Genomic DNA, 19,966 nt, shown 5'->3' on the forward strand with positions numbered 1-19,966 from the left:
AAATGATTTGATCTTGTCTCCTGTTAGTAAACATGCATGGCCAGCACTGAATATAAGAAAAAGAAAAAAAAGCTATTTTCCTTTATTTAGATCATTTTTATGCATGTTTTCTATTTTCTTCAAGATCTGCTACCTATTGGAATTAAGTATTTGTTGATAATGTGTGAGAGCTTTATTTTGAGTGAAAATGTTTATTATAGGAGAAGCTATTGCATAGACTTTACTTGGATGCATGCAGACAAGTAGATTATTTCATATCTTTCATAAGGACAAATCTATGTTTGAAAGCCTGCCATTTGTCCCACTACCTGCTCACTAATATGTTCTCAAACATATAATATTATGCCAAAATAGGATATGTAAATACCTTTCTATCAAAAAGTGGAAAATATAAGAAGTAGTAGCCTTTTTTGAATATAAATGCAATCTCTGTGGAATGGAAACCCTGCAGTTATTAATTTAGCAGGGCAATTCAGAAGATATTTCTAAGGAATTTACATTAAATAGGAATAAAATGATGTTTCATACTGTACCTTCTCCACTTGCATAGTGTATATTGATATTTTTCTGATAATTATTCAAGATAACTTCTGTTATGAAAGGGTAGACTCTGAATGTAGCAGTCTTACTTTCTTCTGTACTCAAACTGCTGAAGTTATTTATTATTTGTATTATTGTAACTATATACAACTCTAAAATAACTTACTTGGCTGCATTATTGTGAGAAGATAGACAAATAAGTATGATGAATTAATAACTTCACTTTTCTATTGGATTTGTGTTATTCTGAATTGAAAGAAAATGAATTTTGCTTGGCCACTTCAATATATTATACATTAGCCTTTTACTTTTCAAAACTACCATTAACCCTTGGAAGTCAAAGTGGCAGGGAAGGTTGCAAATGAACAAACTTTTACCTTAAAATTCTTGGAACATGCCTTGAAGTGCTGAAGTGAAAGCTGTCATAAAATGAAGAGAAATAAAAATTTGAAATCCTATTACAGCCTACCTTATCACTGTAACAGTGAAAGCAATCTGTTTATAAGTTCCTGTGGTATAATTTTCATGGCACTGCTATCTTTCATAAAGGTGAATGAAAATGCTTTTTGAGATTTCTAATAAACTTAGAAGTAAGAAAATGTCTTAATTTTGTGTATATTATTTCTGTGGTAAAATGAGGAAGTTTTAATGCATAATTTGACATGAGATTTTGTTTAAATAAGTGTAAATAAATATATGGTGTAAGCAATGCAGAGATTTAATAGCAATATATTATCTAGTTTTAAAATAACAGCAAGTCAGCCTGTTTGAAGGAGTTGAAGCAGCCCCCCTGCTATGGCTCAGGCAATCCTCTCTCAACTGCTTTGGCAGTCCTGTGTAGGGAAGCCAGACCTTGCTGTGGCTGTGTCAGGTAGCAGGTGGGCTCTGCACGGTGCAATGCCATCAGATCTGAACTGGTGTGTTTTTCTGTAGCTCCAGTTGAACAAATGGTATTGTGAGGATCTGACAGTACCTGTGTGTGATGATCCTCTGTTGCATAAGGATTTGTTTGTTTGCATTCTGACATGAAGAACTCTTAGGTATGCGCTGCTGACTGCTGTCAAAGAGCAGGAGCAGAATTGCTGGGGAAAGTGTTGAGCTAAAAGTCATCATAAAGGCTGTTCTTTCTTCTCTGGGAATAAATAATCCTTAACAAAAATAAAGCAAGTCTTTTCAACCAGCTCCTCTCACCAATGACTTTTACTGGCTTTTTGAAAAAAAAAAACCCCAAACAAATAAAAAACCCAACCAACCAAAAAAGCCAAGAAAAAAATAAAGTAAATTAATATTGAAGTAGGGAGGTGAATGACCTGAATCATGTCCATTCACTTTTTTCACATGCAGACATTCTCTGGCCAGCTAGGAACAATTTGTCTTTGCATCCTTCCCCTATTTCTCTCATATTTTCTACATTTGTGTACTTTAAAATATTAACTGAATGAGATGTATCTCAGAAACCATATCTAGAAAATCATGTTGTTTGATGTTTTCCACCTTATTAAGGGTAGGACTTGCTGTTTCTTACTGAGAACACTCAATATTAAAACCATTTTATATTTGCCAACATTTGTATAGATAGTAATTCAAATAAAACAGGTGTTTAGATTTTATGTTTTGGGTTATGGTGTCTTGAATGACTTTTGAAAAAAAATTAAACATATTTGGGTTTCTTTTTAAGTAAAAGATATTAAACTTCAGGAAAGTTATGGAGTTTAACATTGCTGATATTATCTGCAAGGGGCTTATGAAAATGTGTATTTGTAGCTAAAACTTAGGGGATCATTAAGCTGAGCCAGTTTAGGTTGGTATGGGATCTCTGAAGCTTGTGTGGATCAGGTCAGGTGTGTGTATGATGATCCAGTGCAGCAGAGCTTGATAAATGTGAGGAGAATGTGAAAGCAGGGAATAAAATAAAGTTGGCAGAAGTCAGCTTTTCTAATGAGTGAGATCTGGAAGAATGACCATGTTTCTCCAGAATACTGGGCATTTTACTCCTTCCACAGTTACCTAATGCCAGATAGGTAATAGGGGGTGTCCACACTGATGTGAGCTAGAGACACTTTATCTCTTAAAAATCTTTCCTCCCTGCCCCATCTTCTTACAAAAGGGCCAAGGATTACTCCAGTTAAGTAGAGCTCCTGGAGTACTGTGGTTACCTCACATAGCTTGTGAAGCATTTGCTTAGAGCTGCTACGGACTGTGTGAATCCTCTGAAGGATTGATTTAGGTTATTTGACTTTTGAGCTATATTCCTACTACCAGCAGATACTGGCTGGCAGCATTAGTCTCCAGTACCTTAAGAATTAATATGCCCATTGGTACATGTGGAACCTTTACATTTTCCTTGTAGTTGTCTTCATTTTTTTTCTTACTGGTTGTTGGCTTCAGGTTGAAGCTCACTGGATGTTTGTGTTACTGCTTTGCCACTACATTTTTGTAACTTATCATTTGATTCTCCTGCAAAACAGCCTAAAGCAAAAGTGTCCAGTAAACCCTAAGCGTTTCATTAAGGCCCAGCAGAATGGAAAGAAATAGCTGGTTGGCTATAGATCAGCCAGCCAGCACCAAGGTGTTCCCTGAGTTCTGAGATGGGTTTTAATATAGGTGGGTATGGGCTTGGAAGAGCCATAGTTCCTTATGTGTGTTTCCAGAATGGGCTGTGGGATGCATTTTCCAATGATGTGTGTTTGTCTTATGTACCCTGAGACACAGGTGAGGAATGCAAAGTACAGGAGGGTCCTGTCTCTGGTGAAACTGAATGCATCCTCTTGTCCTAGGATATGCAGAGCTGCAGTTCTAGTTCATCCAGACAGGCTCAAAAGGGGAATCCCTTGCTAAAATGAGAGTGGATTTCTTAAAAAATAGGTACTCATTTAAAATATTTGGAAGAGTTCATCTGGGCTGCTGAGGTCATTCTCTGAAAACCTCAAAGTAGAAGGGAAAGGCCAGGAAGGAGCTTCCCTGAATGAGAACATTCCACCAGGCAGAAAATGGTGCAAGAAGTTGTGGTTCTTCTTTGGCCAGACAGTCACCACCGTCCTAGCCAGGTAGAGTCAGGTGCATGTACTGTAAGGACCCTGGAATTATTTCTGTTCATTTCTCATGTAGTCTTGTTTAGAAAAATTTCAGTCAGGGGTGTGATGAACACCCTTAATTTTTTTATTACCACTTCACATCAAAATTAGAGCTCTTTGTTTATCCCCTTGCTGTTAGATAGTATATGTCGTTTGTAGTTGTGTTCTTATTTATTTTTTTTACTTCCTTTAGAATGCAGAACAAAGCCAGTCACAAATTCCAAAGGAAACGGTAAGAGCTTTGTCTTTTCCATACTGGAAGACTCCCAAATGTTTTTAAATTGATATGGCACTTCTCCATCAAAGTTTTACAGATCCTTCTTTCACCTTATATACTGTAGATGGCTCTCTGCAGCTTTACATTTTAAATGCATTTTTTAATGTAATTTCAAATGCTGTTTGAAAATTATACGCAATTCTTTTACTACGTATGTTCAAGTGCTATTTGAAATTACATCTCTTTTACACAGCTAAAGGCCTAAAGTTAAATTATAAGAGTAGAATTTAGCTTGGGTTGCATATTGGAGCTAATTGTTTAAATCATGATTATATGACATAAATCTGAAATACAAACACAGAAATTACAGAATATAATAGTAATATATTACCTTAAAGATGTACTGGATCTTAATTATAAACATACTTCAAGAAACTCCAGTTAGGTACCTATTCAAAAATTAAATAATAAAGTAGATCATGGAGAAATTGAGAAGATTCATGTTAGGATTTAAAATGAGTTAGGCTGCTGAATAACAAAAAGAGCTTGTCTAGATAATTCAGAATGTCTTACCATCAACGCCAAGATGGTATTTGGAATAAAAAGAAGGTCAGAACTAGGTAAAGATATGTTAGAGCCAACTCAGTGAGGTAATCGAGGGTATGTTGGTTGATACTATTAATTTTTTAGGCCAATGGAATGTAACTGTAAAAATGGGAATTTAGGTTAAATGTTAGCAATATTGACTTCTATCCTTCCGGCTTTTAGTGTCCTTCTCTCTGAAAGTCATCTGCTTCAGGGCTCTGCAAAATTGTGGGTGTATCATTTTTTCAGACGTGCCTTGCAGTATCTCTTCACTGCATCTCATTAGAGGATGTGTTTTTATCTTGATACTTTCTTACCACGTATTGCTGATATGTAAGGAGATCAAAGATCAAAGCCCAGGATAGTATTTCTATCTGTAATTGAATACCAATGAGAATAATTTGTGGGCTCAGCCTTATAAAAATATCCTGGTTTTAGGAGTTGAAATTCTAACCCAAAAGCTCATTAAGATAAAACAGATTGCCTACAAGGTGTTTATAGAAATCAATTGCTCATCTGTTGCAAAGTTAATGTTTTGTAGCAAATTCCATGGTGAAAACCCTTCTTCAGCATTCTTGGAACCAACACCCTCACTTCATCTAAGGAAAGAGCGAAATAAAATAGGTATCTCCCATTTGTTCTCTTTAGATATGGGATAAAAATTGCTTGTTAATCAGGAGTTTATGCAGGAGGGACAGGGAGTGTTTGGGTAGCTAGGGATTTCTGAAAATCAGCTAGAAAGGCCTAGCAAGCCTTGAAAATATGGATGTGAACTGGAAAACATATGAAGACTGACTAACATATGGTTACTGAGAGAATGAAGCTAGAACCCTGATCAATAGAAAAAAAATTGCCTAATGTCTTTGGTTTTTCATTCATTATATGTTGAGATTTTTTTTTATTTATATAAAGCTCAGAACAACAGTGATTGATAGTGGGAACACTAGGTCTGTTTATATTTACTGACTCCAGTATGTGAATAAAAAAAAGAGACTAAATGTGAAAGGTTTCAGTGGGTATTTGTAATGCACAATGCTTTTGCACTTATGTCCCTTGTTCCAACCTCCTTAGCTTTGGATAAGTGTGATACTTCAATTTTACAGAACTAATTTTCCTGAGCTCTACATTAATAATACAGTCACACATTCTTTATTATTATTTTTGAAAGTATTTCTCATTGCTTTCCTTTATTCTCCTTGGTTCTGCCTCAATACCTATTTATTTCTCCTCTGTCTACTTTTCAGGTCTTTGAGATTTCTAATCTCACAATTTCTATTTCTGTGCCTGCTCTGATCTTTGTGCTGTTAGTAGAGAGGTTTTAGTCTCCAAGTGTCAAGGACTTGATAGTAGAAAGCAAAGCAAAAAAAACCAAACCAACAAAAGAGCATGATGAAGGCAGTGAAGCTACAGAAATGAGAGAGGTGGAATGCAAGTCTGTTTTTCATTTAAAGGCAAAATGGTTGTGGGTTGTTTTTTTGTTGTTGTTGTTATGTCTTTGCAGAGAAATAGAAAGAAAATGCACCTTTGAAATTAAAATAAAAAAGAAATGAAAAAAATAAACCCAACTCCCTTGAAAGTAAAAAGCCTGAAATAAAATCACAAAATATCAAGCCTAACTTACCATTCTTTTCTCAGGGGTTACCTTCATGTAACTGTTGCTTTGAAATGGTTTGCATAAATATTGTAGCACTTGGATACAGTAGTTAGTCATCATAGAGGTAATAAAAGAACATCTTTAAGGTATTTTTTTCCTAATTTGTGGCCTGAAGTCCTTAATAGAGTTATTCCTTACAACCCATATAAAAAAGCATATTAATTCACTTTTTTTATGCACCATCACAAAATACAGATTCTTAAACTTCCATATGAGAGGATTTGTAATTTGATAGGCTCACACAATTTAAGCTCTGCTCTCCAGTTTTACATAAGAAATGCAAATTGCTGATGCAGCTTCAGCTTGTATCCAGTGACTGTGCCCTGGTGAAAAAAGGACTGGTGTTTCTGCCTTCTGCTTTGCTTATGAACAGTGCCATCAATCTGTTTCCTCATGAAACAAGGAAGTCTCCTTATCTTGGTTGAAAGGTTGTTTCACCCAGCCATGAGTTTGTGCCATTGGTATAGCTGATGACAGCATGGAACAGATGCACCTATTTCTAAACAGAGTGATTATTTGGAATGTAGGAGATTGACCATAATATTAAAAAACTAGTAATTTATCATTATTACATTTCTGTTTCTAAGCATAATTATCTTAATCCTGTTACAGTGTATTGAATTGAACTGTTAATTATGCTATGTAAAACATCTGCCAATTAATTTTTCCTCATACTCTTTGAAGGTTGATAGTTTTCAGTAATATTTTGCTTTTACAATAGTCATTCACGGTTTGTTTTCTGAATTCAGAAACAGCAAGTTAACTTTCATGTAAGCATAATGCTAGAAAAATAATAATTATCATATGAGTGAGTATTTTCTAAGGAGTGTTGTCTATTGATAAGAAGAGATTCAGAGTTAGAATTCAGGATTTCATTTCATGATTGTTGCACTCAGAAGCACGGAAAAGCTTCAGTTTTCTGTTCTCGTTTGTTTTTCTGTCAAATTGCTGTAAGTGAGCAGAATGTTATGAATTTGAGTGCAGGATTTGTAACAGTGACATAGCAAGAGTGTCTGGTGTGTTAGAACAATATATAAATGATTAGTAGCACTGATGGAAATTGCAAGTGGGATTGCTTTTTATTTTCTTCTGAGCTCAAACATTTGATATTGTACTTATTATCTAAATTTCATTTTGATCACTGTATTTTTTCAGATCCAATTGCTGTTCTTACCTTATTCTTCTGTGTGTGACTGAGTAAATCAGCTAGCTACCCTTTTAATGCAAAAATTCATTGCCTATGGGAAAGGGGTGATACTGTCAGAGTCATTTTGTAAGAACTAATGAATACTTCCTTTTGTATGCTTTTTGTTTGTAAGTTTTCATATTGTGAGTATGAGAGGCAATACTGGCAAATGCCTAGAAAATACATTATTTGTATTGATTATTGGATAGAAAATTCTTGTGGAAAAAAAGCACAATCAGTGTTGAGCTTTAAGAAGATGTATTCTGAATGCATGTGTGTTTGTCTTTTTCTCAAAAGCTGTTTGTATTACTTCAAGATACCTAGTCACTAGGGATGTACCCATAGATGTTTTTTAAAAGCTGTAATAAGTTCCCACCACTTCCTGTTTAGCACCTCTGCAGAACTTCAGCTTGGTGGTCCAAATGTCTGGACATTGAGCCAAGATCATAGATGGACTAATGTCAGACTCTACCACCAGCAGTGCTGGTATCAACAGATACAGAGTTTTGTTGAAAGAGGATATGTCTGACTGATGATTAAGCTGATGCTGTTATTTCCTTCATGGTGCTTAGGAATGCTGCAGATATGTTTTTGTACTTTTTTGCCTTCTAAAAGAAGATAAAAAGTGTGTGTGAGGCACAGGGGTGATTGCAATGTGTTAAAAGCATTTTTAGTGCAATTTTGAGTGGTTTCAGTTAATAATTTTAATAAAGTTTTGACATAAGAAACAGATTGCTGTCCATATGAAAGAAATAGGTAGTGAATATGTGATTTCTGCAAGGTACTGTTGTGGTTTCAATCTTCTACCATAGCAGATACTCTAGTATTGCATGTTCTGGCACATTTATGACTGGAGATAAGACATTAATTCCTAGTGAATAATTAATACAACAGTTAAGTGGCTGTGATCATGAGTGCATTTTGACCAGTCTAGATTTCCTGGAACATTCAGTGATAAGCCACATAAACTTCTGCATGATACTCTGCTTAGAACTGACCCTCAGGCTCAGTTTCGACAGTTAGCAGCCAGTGATTTACCTGGGATGTGGTGTGGCACATTTAAACTGGCTTTGTGCAGTACCCTAGGGCAGCTGTGGCTGCTTTCTGAGCACTGTCATTGAAGACACTTGCTGAAAAATCCCCAGTTCCATGGAAGACAACATAGGTGTCTCTCCACTGTGACAGGGTTGTGTTAGTGCCACCATTGCAGTCATCCAGAAGCCACACCCATGTGTACAAACTTGATGATTTGGTGCAAACCTTGTTTTACTGCATCATCGCCTTTAGACTCTTGGTGTTGATTCTCCCTGGATATTAAATGCAGGAAAAATAATGAGATGAAATAGTTTGCCATGGTTGCCTGAAAGTCAGCAGCAGAAGCAGGACTGAGACTCAGATCCTTCGAGGTGTTCCCTACTGTCATTACTTAGTGGGGAATGTGTTTCTTGCCATAGATTTCTAAAAAGGCATTATTTCTCTTTTAACTTGTTTTTCCTGTCTGTCTTTTCCAGACACTACCTCTTTCTTTAGTCTTTCAGGTCTTGTAAATCCGATAGGCCAGGGAGAGAAGTATAAGGATTTTTAGGGATCTCTCTGTCATTAGGGTGTTGGGCATTGAAGTTTTTTCTTGAAGAAGGGATAGTGCAGAGAGCTGTAGCTTTATAGGCTTCTTTGGCAGAACAGACACCTGCTGTGTACCTAATCCCTTGGTTTTTCACTTCTCTAGGATAAGCAAAGTGTAAAGAAACGGGCTTAGCATTACAATCACATGTTTTTGTTTCAGGACATACAGTAGGAACACAAAGTTTAAATAGGAGCAGTTTTGAGCAGAGTATGTTGGCCTGAATAAAGTACAGTCATTATGGTACCTGCAACAGAATAGTCCCCTCTCAGGGGCTAGTTCTGAGAGTAAGAACTAACAGAATATAGTTTTAATGGTCTGATCAATTTTTGAAATGTAGAATCTCATTTAATTAAACCAGTTTCTATGACAGCCCAGATCAGAGTGTTGACATTAGGGAGAGTAATGTAAGTATAGAGGAGCAATAGATTTCCTATAGACAGAAGTTACAAACATGTGGATGTACTTAAACATAGGCTTTTGCAGAGCTTTGATTTCTATTCTAAATGAAAATCACATGCTAGAATTTTTGTGCTTTGGAAAAGCATTTAATTTTTTTCTAAATCATTTCTTAATCCATCCAAACCTTTAAACTGAAGTTATTTTTGAATGTGGAACAGCTTTTTTGATATTAAATTAAATCCTTAAAATGGACATAACAGGAAATACAGTGGGGCTGTTTTACAGTACTTTCATGAGCTAGCATTTTTTGCTTATAAATACTTACCAAAGTTAATCCACATCTAATACTCAAAAAACTGTTCCTTGATGGGATTAAGATTAAAGCAGAACACATTTCCCATAAAATCTCAGAATTCAGATCTAGTTTTTGATATTTAGCAGCTGCTGTTTGATTTGAATGAATGCAGTCTTTGCCAGATGTGACATATTAACTTTGCTAATATGAATAATGAGCAAAGTATACAGGCAAATAAGATTCATTAGTGTTTATCTAACATATGACAGATATTAAAATTCTTAGTCTAGGAAAAGCTAAGAAAAGAAAGCAAGATAAGAATTCTGGTAGTTTAGTTGGCTTAAGCCCTGTATAATTTTATAACTAGGTAAGCAGACACTTTAGTTTCTCAAAACCTACAATGCAGCACAACTGTTTGATTAAAAACAAACAAACAAAAAAGGATAAATGTCCTTGTATTTCAGGCAAAAACTGGGTTGGAGTGTGCATGCCACTACTGGATCAGTAGGCTGGATCTTCTCTGCTGATTGGGTTGTTCTAGTTACATTTTTATTTAATGTCTACCCATAGTGGGATGAACCAGCTCTCAGTTAGATCTCCCAAGGAGGGGCCTCAACTGTTGTTAAGGAGGTGTGTTTCAGGCCACCTACATTGCTCTGTTTTCAGTACCTCCAGCAGTAACACATTTTTATAAATACTAAACATCACCCCCCACAAAACAGTTGTTGACCAAAGAAGCTGTTTTGTTTCCTTAGAGCTGTTTGTTTCATGTATTCTACATTTCTGTATGTGATGGCATAGGGTGAGAGTGAGTCATCATTCTTTTGTGTACCTCAGCGTAGAGGATGACCTGGTAAGACAGCAGTGTCACCCACCTCACTTGAAGGACAGAGCAGTTTGAGTCATCCCTGATGTGAAGAATGTCTTTACACAATAGCTAAGTGAAATCTCTCTTGCATATATCCTGCTGCATTCTATTTTGTGATACAATAATACAGAGACAAGTTTTATTGGTTTCCCAAGCTGCAGGGCTTATGATTCCTTAGTGTTGTTGGTACCGTATCAGAAAGAATTAAATAATGGATGCTGCATTAAAATCTTCTAAAGACTGAAAATATCTTGGAAAAAGCTGTTGGGTTGGAGCTCTTACCACCACCAAATTCATCTTTTGAGAACATCAGGTTTTGCATCCGGATGAATTGTAAATTTCAATTGTAAATTTCCACATTTGTGAGGAAAAAGGTTGATAGATTAACAAAATAGTATTTAAACAGTGGTTAATACGGCTGTAATGTTGGAAGTCTGGACACAGAACTTGAGACAGGTAAATTGAATAGTCAGTGGGATCATTCAAATTGTTAGGTAGTGTTTGTGCTGTAGTTAATTAATCCTATGAATGCCGTCATTGTGGTGTATATATAACTTGGAAATACAGGTTGCCCTTCAAGAGCGGAGATGCAGAGTTCATTAATTGCCCTGTGAGAGGGAGCAGGAGAACATTTTTGTATACATAGTCACAAAGTAATGTGTACAAAGTAATGTATACAAAGTCACAAGTTTCAGTGACTGAGTAACTGGTGGGAAGGCGGCAGGTCTAAACTTGCAGGAGAATTAACTTCACTGGAGAGAATGCTGCCAGATTTGTAGCATATAGGAAACCTGTCCTAACTTGACTGAAAATTGCTTCTTCCCGAGGTGGGAGGAAGGTATTTTTTGCTGTTCAATTCCTGTTTTCATGCATGTCATGCTGCTTACTCACCTGAGCTGAACCCTGCTGAGGTCCTGCAGAGGAAGAAGTCCCAAGCAGCAGTGTGGAAAACATGAACCCCCAGAGAGAGAATTGTCCTGCTCTGTTCCTCATTGGTGCAGCCTCACCTTGGAAATCATGTGAAGCTTTGGGCACTGCAGGATAAGAAAGATAATTCTGAAGCTATTAGAGAGTGTCCAAAGGAGAGGAACAAGGATGGTGAAGGGTCTTAAGGGAAAGCTGTGTGAGGAGCAGCTGAGGTCACTTGGTCTGTTCAGCCTGGGGAAGAGGAGACTGAGGGGAGACCTCATTGTCTGATCTCTTCTCTGGTGCCCAGTGACAGGACCCAAGGCAATGGCCTTAAGTTGTGTCAGGAGAGGTTTAGGTTGGATATCAGGAAAAGGTTCTTCCCCCAGAGGGTGACTGGGCACTGGAACAGGCTCCCCAGGGAACTGGTCACAGCACCAAGCCTGACAGAGTTCCAGGAGCATTTGGACAATGCTCTCAGGGACATGGTGTGACTCCTGGGGTGTCCTGGGCAGGGCCAGGAGTTCATCTTGATGATCTTTGAGGGTCCCTTCCAACACAACTTATTCTCTTATATTATGATAAAAGTATGAAGAGGAGATATTGTTACTAGTATGATGAGAAAACTAATGGTACTCTTAACTGTCAAAGTCTATTTTAATATTGTTTATAAAATTAAATCTGATTTCATGATCAGATCAGAGTTATGTAGAAGATAATATATGGAAGAGAAAAACAATTCCCTCCCTGATTATTGTACAACTTTATTTAATCTATGTATATATCAAAATACTGCCATAAGTTTGCTCTAGTCAGGAAATTTGTCTTTAAATTTACAATATATTTATGTTGTATTTAAAAAGTAAAAAACTTATCTCAAATGTTGTTTAGTATAAATTGATGCTAAATATGATTTTGAAGCCAAAAAAGTCACCTACATATTTTATCACCAATCTAATTTTTATTACAAATTACATACTTGAGCAGCTTCATTCATCCAACTGAAGTTATTTCAGATGACCTTTTCCTCAGCAGCCTCTGTCTGAACAGAATATTGTTCTGCTGTTAATTGTTTTGGATATAGTGTGTGAAAAATCTTAAGGGAGTTGAATTTTGTTGTTCAGGGTTCACAGTACATAATTTTGCTTGAATGTTTACTGTTGGCCTGTCAAAATATATGACGGAATGTATTTCTCCTACAGATCAACTAATCATGAAAGTAGTGTTGAGGTGTTTGATTGACATACTGAAGCTGTTAATTTAGAGACTATCAAGATCAAATGGAAACTACTGCAATTAAGAAGTGACTTTGTTCTCAGCTGAAAATTTTTAATGCTGCATTTTACATTTTTAGTGCATTTTTATGCTGTCTCATAGACATATTAGGGAACTTCTGAGATTTGTTACATTTAAATATTTAATGTTCGACACAATTTCAGTGAAAATTTTACTGTTTAATAATAGCTGCTTTTATATTGATTGTGGAGAGTTGCTGTACATGTAATGTTTCTATACTCTAAAGGGCTTTGGAAAACAAAGGATTCAGTCATTATGAGATTTTGCTGGGTGTTTTTTTTTTTTTTTTGTTTTGTTTTTGTCTTTACAACTTTGGTTCAAAATATCATGATAGTAGGAACCTTCCTGCTCCTTTCTCTGTGATGGGCTCCTTTATGACAAGCTTAGAGGTTCCTTGTCACTATATGGTCCTGTTCCAAGGTTTGTCTTATGAAGTTTGATTCAATATATCATTATTGATATAATAATATATATCTTATATATAACATATTATATATATATATCTATCTTATATATAATCTTATATATATCTTACTATGCATGGTAAATAAGGCCTTCTTTGATACCATGATGTGGCCCAGATGTTAAATTTGCTACTTTCATATCCATACCCTTGAAAGTTAATAGTTCAGTTTTTATTGAAAGACACATTTTTCACATTTGCTTTACTTTTTTTTTTTAAAAAAAACCCTCTGCATTCAAGCATATGAGACTGGCAGGTGTCACACAGAGTCTATAGGGCAAAAGGCTTCTTACATCCTTAAAATTCCAGACACAAATATTTTGGCAAAGCAAGTGTGCTTAGGTGGGAAAAACTGTAGGTACCCTATGAAGTCCCTAAAGAAATTTAGCCATAGCCTAGCAATGATAATTTTCTTCTTTGGTTGAGCAATTTTATGATGCCTTGGGTACTTCTGATCCAGTACTGAGGAGCTGTTTCTCATTTTTTCATGTGTATGATCTGCTCACTTGTACAGCTGCTATGGAGTACTTTGTTCCAGGTTTTGGCCTCACGTTTCACCTGCACACTCGGGTGTCTGTAGCTTGATACTGCCTTATTTCCTTACTCAAGATTGCAGGAAACAAGCAAGTATTAGCCTCACATTAAAACCAGTACTGAGCTGATAATGCAGCTCTTTGGTCTCGCTGAAGAGAAGTAGGGTAGAGGCCATTAGCCAAGTCTTTGGGGATGCTTGTGAGATGCTCAGTCCAATTGACCCTTTGTCATACAGAAATGCACCTGACAGGCTGTGCAAGGAAGTTCTTTAGTTCTCTGCCCTGGAAGGGAGACTGCTTTGCCTGAAGTTTCGGTGGATTTTTTTTGAAGATTAGGAAATGCTGTAGGAAGAGGGCAATTGATTCTAAATTTATGTTAACAGTAGTAAAGAAAAATTCAGTAAGCATATCTGCTTTCTTGGATAAGCCATTCATCCTACCTTGGCTTTATCTCTCTTTTGCTCGCAAGCTTTATTTCTACTACTATTTTTTAAGGAATATGAAAGTGATCAGTGTTGCAGAAACTAAAATATAACATGCATCTGTCTCAGATTGTTTTATTCTGCAGCCTCTCGACAAAATGTGGATTTAAATTTGTGCTGGAGCTAGTGCTTCTGTGAGCCAAGCAGGAAAATTAGGGTGGTAATTTTTCCCATAACTTGGGAAACATCTTTTAAATAGAGTGTTTTTCTGGACACAATACACCTTTCCATTCCTCATAGTTAGCATCAATCATGCTATTTTGTGTGGCCAAGAGATGTGTTTGAATAGGGATTCACAAGCAAACCAGTTTAGCTATGGCACGTTGATAGGGGGTGTTAATTTTTTGGTTGATGGTTGTTTTTGTGGGTTTTTTGGTTTTTTTTTTCTTTTGGTAATTGATGAACTGTTGTGCTTAGTTATAAACAAAAGGAGTCTAGTGCAAGGGGAAGGGCTGGTGAACACATGGAAGTTCACACTTTTAACCAAGTGGGAAAAGATAGAGCTCCTGTTTTTCTTCCCTCAGCTGTTGCGGCTCTCTCAGCAGTCTGACTGCCTTCCCACGTGACATTTTTGCACTGCATTTCTAGGTCAATGGTGACACAACTAGCATGCTTGTGCCCAAATTGATCATCTCAGTCTGCTGTACTCCACATGGCTTTCACATCTATCTTTCCCATAGGCTGTGTTTGCATTTCCTCAAGTCTTAAGAAACAGGGACAGCTCAGCAGACACATTTTAACTTCTCATATGTCTTTTCACTCATGTGAGTGAGCTTTGCAAATAGATCAGTGATGTGGGAAAAGTTGGTATAAAATCAGTGTCAGAAACAGAGGTGACATGTTGCTAAGATTATGAAAATTTGGCTAGATTAATTCTTTCAGAGAAGAACTGCCGATGCTGGACGTTAGTGTGTGAACCTTCTGCTGTATGTTCTCTTACTCTTTATCCTTCATATGGGAGAAAAAAAGGCCCAGCTCATTCGGGTTCACAATCATCTTTTTGCAGAGAATTGCCTTTAAGGGCATGACTTTTTTCTTTGATTGATAATATTATAACCAAAAGTGATTATAGTCACTTGGTTAGATTTGAGAGAGGATCAGAAACAAGTGACCAGCATCTACTATAAGGGATAGGGCTGGTGAACAGCCTGTCCCACCTGTCCCTCCTGTTGGCAGAAGTCTCTTGTGCATGAGCACTGCTCCTCAGGGCATGGCCACTTTCATACCTTGTGTCCATGCTGCTGCCCCATGTGTGGCACTGCTCTGCAAGGCCTCTGGTCCCAGCCTGTTGCCACCCTGAATTTGGCAGGAGGTGAAGTGTGAGGCTGGTCACCTGTGCTCGTATGGCTTTCGGGTGCATGGAAAGGTGTCACTGAGCAGCTCTGCTGGTAGCTGTGGCAGGCCTGCAGCTGTAATTCAGGGTGCTTAAAACCTGAGATATTCTCAGCCAGGCTAAAACTGGGTGTTGAAGACAACAAAGATCCAGAGAGGTGGGTAAGAGGACAGAGGTGAAGGGCAGAGCTGGGAAACTCAGGAAAGTTGGCACTTAGAGCTGGATTTCATGATCAGCCTGGCAATAACTGAGAGATGTGCTATTGTAGATCTCAGTTGTGTAGTTTTCTATTTTTTCCTAACACAGAGAGTTTTAAATAAGATGAGGTGAACAAGTAATTTCTTAATTTAATTTTCTTGCACTAGTTTTTCCCTAAGACTGCAAATCTCCATAGATGATGATGGTATTTTAAAAATTCTGTAGGTTTGGAAGTAGGAAAATATTTCTGATAAAACTCTCTTTTAGCTAATGAAATAGCAGTTTATATGTGAGTTAGTATTGATGGCAGATTCAGTAATGATGTGTGATTCAATTACTTTACTAGAGAGAGAAGCACTTAGGCACAAATTTAAAATGTTTCTGAACTTAGGCATCAGCGGGAGGTGATTGAAAATACACTATTTCTGCACATTTCTTCACATAATTACTGTGTAAAATATTGTGGCATTGTAGTAGAAAGCAGAGTTTTGAATGCTAATAGCTGTAGGAGGAAAAGAATTTCCAGAGAAATGCTATTCTATAATCCCATGCTAATCTCCCCAACAGAAAGCAGAAGAAGAGGAGCTTGTCCTCACACCTGATGGCACCAGGGAATTCCTGACTTTTGAAGTTCCACTGAATGACTCTGGGTCAGCTGGGCTTGGCGTGAGTGTCAAAGGTAACCGGTCAAAAGAAAACCATGCTGATTTAGGAATCTTCGTCAAGTCCATTATTAACGGTGGAGCAGCATCCAAGGTAAGAGAGAATACCTGTGTACTTTGGTCTTCCTCAGTTTTCCATAATAAGTTATTTTGAAAAATAACCATAAGTCTAAGAAGAATGAGATCTCTGGTGTTCTCCAATTATACTCTCAGAGGTAACATTTAGATTTCTACTCACATGTTTGTGCATCCCAGGATTTAAACAGCCAGAACCGATTCGAGAAAGAACGAGCTGTCTCCAATACAGTTCCATTAGTATGCTGTTTGAGCAAACAGGTTATGATAATAGCTTTCAGTGCAAATCTGTAATCAGAATAGACATTTCCTATAGTGGCTGCAATGGAAGCTATTATTGCAGTGTTCATTTGGCCATAAACCCTTAGGACTAAGTATAGTTGGTTGAATATTTTTCTTCTGATGTGGTTTTTTTTTTTTTAGTTCTCTCCAGTAGACAAAGCTTCCTTTGTCTGTGTTGTATGTAACTACCTATAATTTTTACTTTTCCAGGATGGCAGGCTTCGAGTGAATGATCAACTAATAGCAGTTAATGGAGAATCATTATTGGGCAAAACAAATCAAGATGCTATGGAAACCTTAAGGAGATCCATGTCTACAGAAGGAAACAAACGAGGAATGATTCAGCTTATTGTGGCGAGGCGAATAAGTAAATGCAATGAGGTAATAAGCTTTTGATATTGGGATTGGCAATTTTCACTTCTGAGGCATTTGTGTTTACAGGAGATGTCATGTTTCCTCTGAGACTTGAAAAATAATATCTGAGAAGCTAAAGAAAGAGAGAATTACAAAATGATCTGAATTTCAGTGTTGGACATGCTAACATTATTACTGATCAATAAAGTTTTTCTTTTGGTTATTTTTGTCAATGAAAAACAGGAAACACTGAATAAAACTATATTGATTTTGCAATTGGATCTCACTGTTTATGTGACTTTTGTTCAGCAGAGTTTTTTTATAGAAGTCTATTAGATCTTTCATTTATAGACTTTGTGTTAACTGACCTGTTTCTTTCTCACTTCATTTTTTAAATTAAGAGTAGAGCTCTTATATTTCATTACTATATATTATCTAAACAAAAATTTCGTATATAGATTCTGCAAAACTTTATACAAAGAATTCAGTCATTTTGGAATTTAACTGTGTAGTGTCTTGGCCTTAATTGTGGGGAAGGTTGAACTACTGAATTCAAGGTGAAGTGGTGATTGTTCTGATGATTTGCCACTTTTGTCTTCTCTAGTGCAATGTTAATGTGTTGATGTTTTGAAATACATTAGTGATTTCCAATAACTTATTTTCTATTTAATGTAAGCAATGCTATATAGTAGGAATATCTGGACATATACTGAGAAGGACTGTAGATGCTGTGGAGGACTGAATTAGACTTCAGAACAAATGGCAGAAAGGACTGAGTTAAATAGCATAAAGCTGAATGGCATGTCAGAAAAGCATGTCTTCTTTAGAAATCTAAAAGTCAATTCTTTCACTCTTGCTAATATAGTAAGGTCTTATCAGGAATGTTATTTCTTGATCATCATGCTTCAAAAACGATGTGCACAAATTGGTTTAGTATCGGTGCTCCTGCCTAGGGGAAAAAAGAATGGTTTTCTTTTTAATGCATAAATCTAATCTTCAGGAAAAATCAGTCCATAGTGTATTATAAAATCATGTCTGAAAAAGACAACTAGGCTTTTTTAAAGTGTTAAGCTTGTCTTCATTAACTGCTTATACAAAGTTTTTGTACACACACGTTTATATATGCACATTGCTAGAAAGCCAGCTTGAGTGTTTCTTGCTTAGTGTTGGAGGAATTCTGACCTTTTTGTATGTGATGATGACCTTATCTAGCCCTGATTCAGACCATCTTTGGAGACTGTTCCTTATTTTTACCCAATTCCCGATGCTACTTCATGTTACTACATAAAAAGGGTGAAATACTTTAGACTGTTTCTGTGTTTATTTTTTTTCTAAAAGGATGTAGAATATGATCCCTTTTCTCCTAGTGAAAGTCTTCTCGATTGAATTAATCCAGACAGTGTTTGCAAACATGAAGGAGGTAATCTAGCAGTGATGAAACAAAGGCATTTCTTCTTGAATTGAACACATTTTTTACTCATTCAAGAACAGCTTGGTCCCCTATATCTGCTTGACATTTAGTATGATTTATTTTGCAGAAATCATGTGCCAAAAGCAGCACAGCTGACTGCAGTATATGTGCTTCAAGATAAAATAACTGATTGTGGAAACAGATTTAGTTACACTGAAGTGTACCTGCACAAGGGCAGGATAGACCCTGTCTTTCTGGGCCTCCTTCACCCTTTTTTGTGCATTTTCCCAACTGCTTAAGAAGCTGGCAAGATGAACCATAATGATTAGGAAAGCACTGATATGTCACTATTGCTGTAGTAATCATCTTTACAAAGTAACTTTCTATGTAATTTTTCCTAGGAATTACTGCTTTTATCACACTCATCCAAAGGAAATAAGATGCCAATACTGTTTTTATATTTTAATATGATGAAAGGATGACTTGCATGGACATAAAGCTGTTTACCTGCTGAGCTGGCAGTATGCAAGAAGTCACTTTTCTGGAAGTCTTGCTATGCCCAGGCTTCAATGAAATTAAAAACAAAGAGTTTTTTTCTTGGTATTTTGCAATTAAACCCTATATCCTTCTTCAAGATTGTGACCAATTCAAATTTCAGGTATTGCTGAGCTGATGTAGTACTGATAAGCTGTGATAATGTTATTTCTGAATGTTGCAGGAATACCATATATGAGTCTGGCATTCAGTCAGTCTCTCAGTAGTGCTCTGTGGCCCGAGAGCTGGCTGGAGACAGCATCGCCTCAGTGTTTGGCCATGTCATGCAACCGTGGCTGTATTATGCTTAATTCAGCAACATAGATCACTTAAATGTGCTGGAATGCAAATTGTCCCCTTGGAACATTCCAGTAACAGCCACCAGGGAAGATTTTTAGTATTAGAACACAAAAAGAAATTACATTTGACTGACGGCAAATTCAGCGGCTTGCAGATTAGAAGCAAAAGCATAAAAAGGGCAGACCTATATCTTAATAACTCCCACCTTTTATCACCGTAGAAGCACAGAATCATTTAGATTGAAGATTATTGACTCCAACCAATAACCCAGCACTGCCAAGTCCACCCCTAAACCATGTTGCCAAGTGCCACATCTACACATGTTTTAAAGACCTTCAGGGATGGTGACTTAGACACTTCCCTGGCCATCCTGTTCCAAAGCTTGACTATACTTTCCACTAAATGTTTTACCTAATACCCAGTCTAAATCTTCCCTGGCACAACTGGAGACTGTTTCCTCTTGTCCTATCACTTGTTACTTGGGAGAAGAGATCAACCCCCACCTGTCTAAATCCTCCTTTCCGGCAGCTGTAGAGGGCAAAAAGGTCTCTCCTCAGCCTTCTCTTTACTCCAGGCTAAGCACTCCCAGCTCCTCAGAAATGGGAGTTTACTGGTTTAATTAAATATAAAAAGAAATGTTCAACTTTTGAGAAAGTATATTCTGGTGTTTTCTATGCGCTTCTCCCTCTTTTTGT

At 36.8% G+C, this 19,966-nt stretch overlaps 1 protein-coding gene across 15 annotated transcripts in view; it reads left to right on the plus strand.

The window, feature by feature from the left end:
- The window catches only part of PARD3 (par-3 family cell polarity regulator), a 446,575-nt gene that overhangs the window by 253,805 nt on the left and 172,804 nt on the right, over positions 1 to 19,966 (plus strand). For 11 of the 15 annotated variants that reach the window (XM_058830950.1, XM_058830956.1, XM_058830954.1 and 8 more), the window contains 3 exons: positions 3,808 to 3,846; positions 16,221 to 16,409; positions 16,883 to 17,053. In XM_058830950.1, coding sequence (XP_058686933.1) covers positions 3,808 to 3,846; positions 16,221 to 16,409; positions 16,883 to 17,053 — 399 coding nt within the window. The remainder of the gene's footprint in view (positions 1 to 3,807; positions 3,847 to 16,220; positions 16,410 to 16,882; positions 17,054 to 19,966) is intronic. The other 4 variants (XM_058830953.1, XM_058830964.1, XM_058830959.1 and 1 more) reach the window with 1 other exon arrangement.

This window comes from Poecile atricapillus, chromosome 2 (assembly GCF_030490865.1).
Source record: "Poecile atricapillus isolate bPoeAtr1 chromosome 2, bPoeAtr1.hap1, whole genome shotgun sequence".
Lineage (NCBI taxonomy): Eukaryota > Metazoa > Chordata > Aves > Passeriformes > Paridae > Poecile > Poecile atricapillus.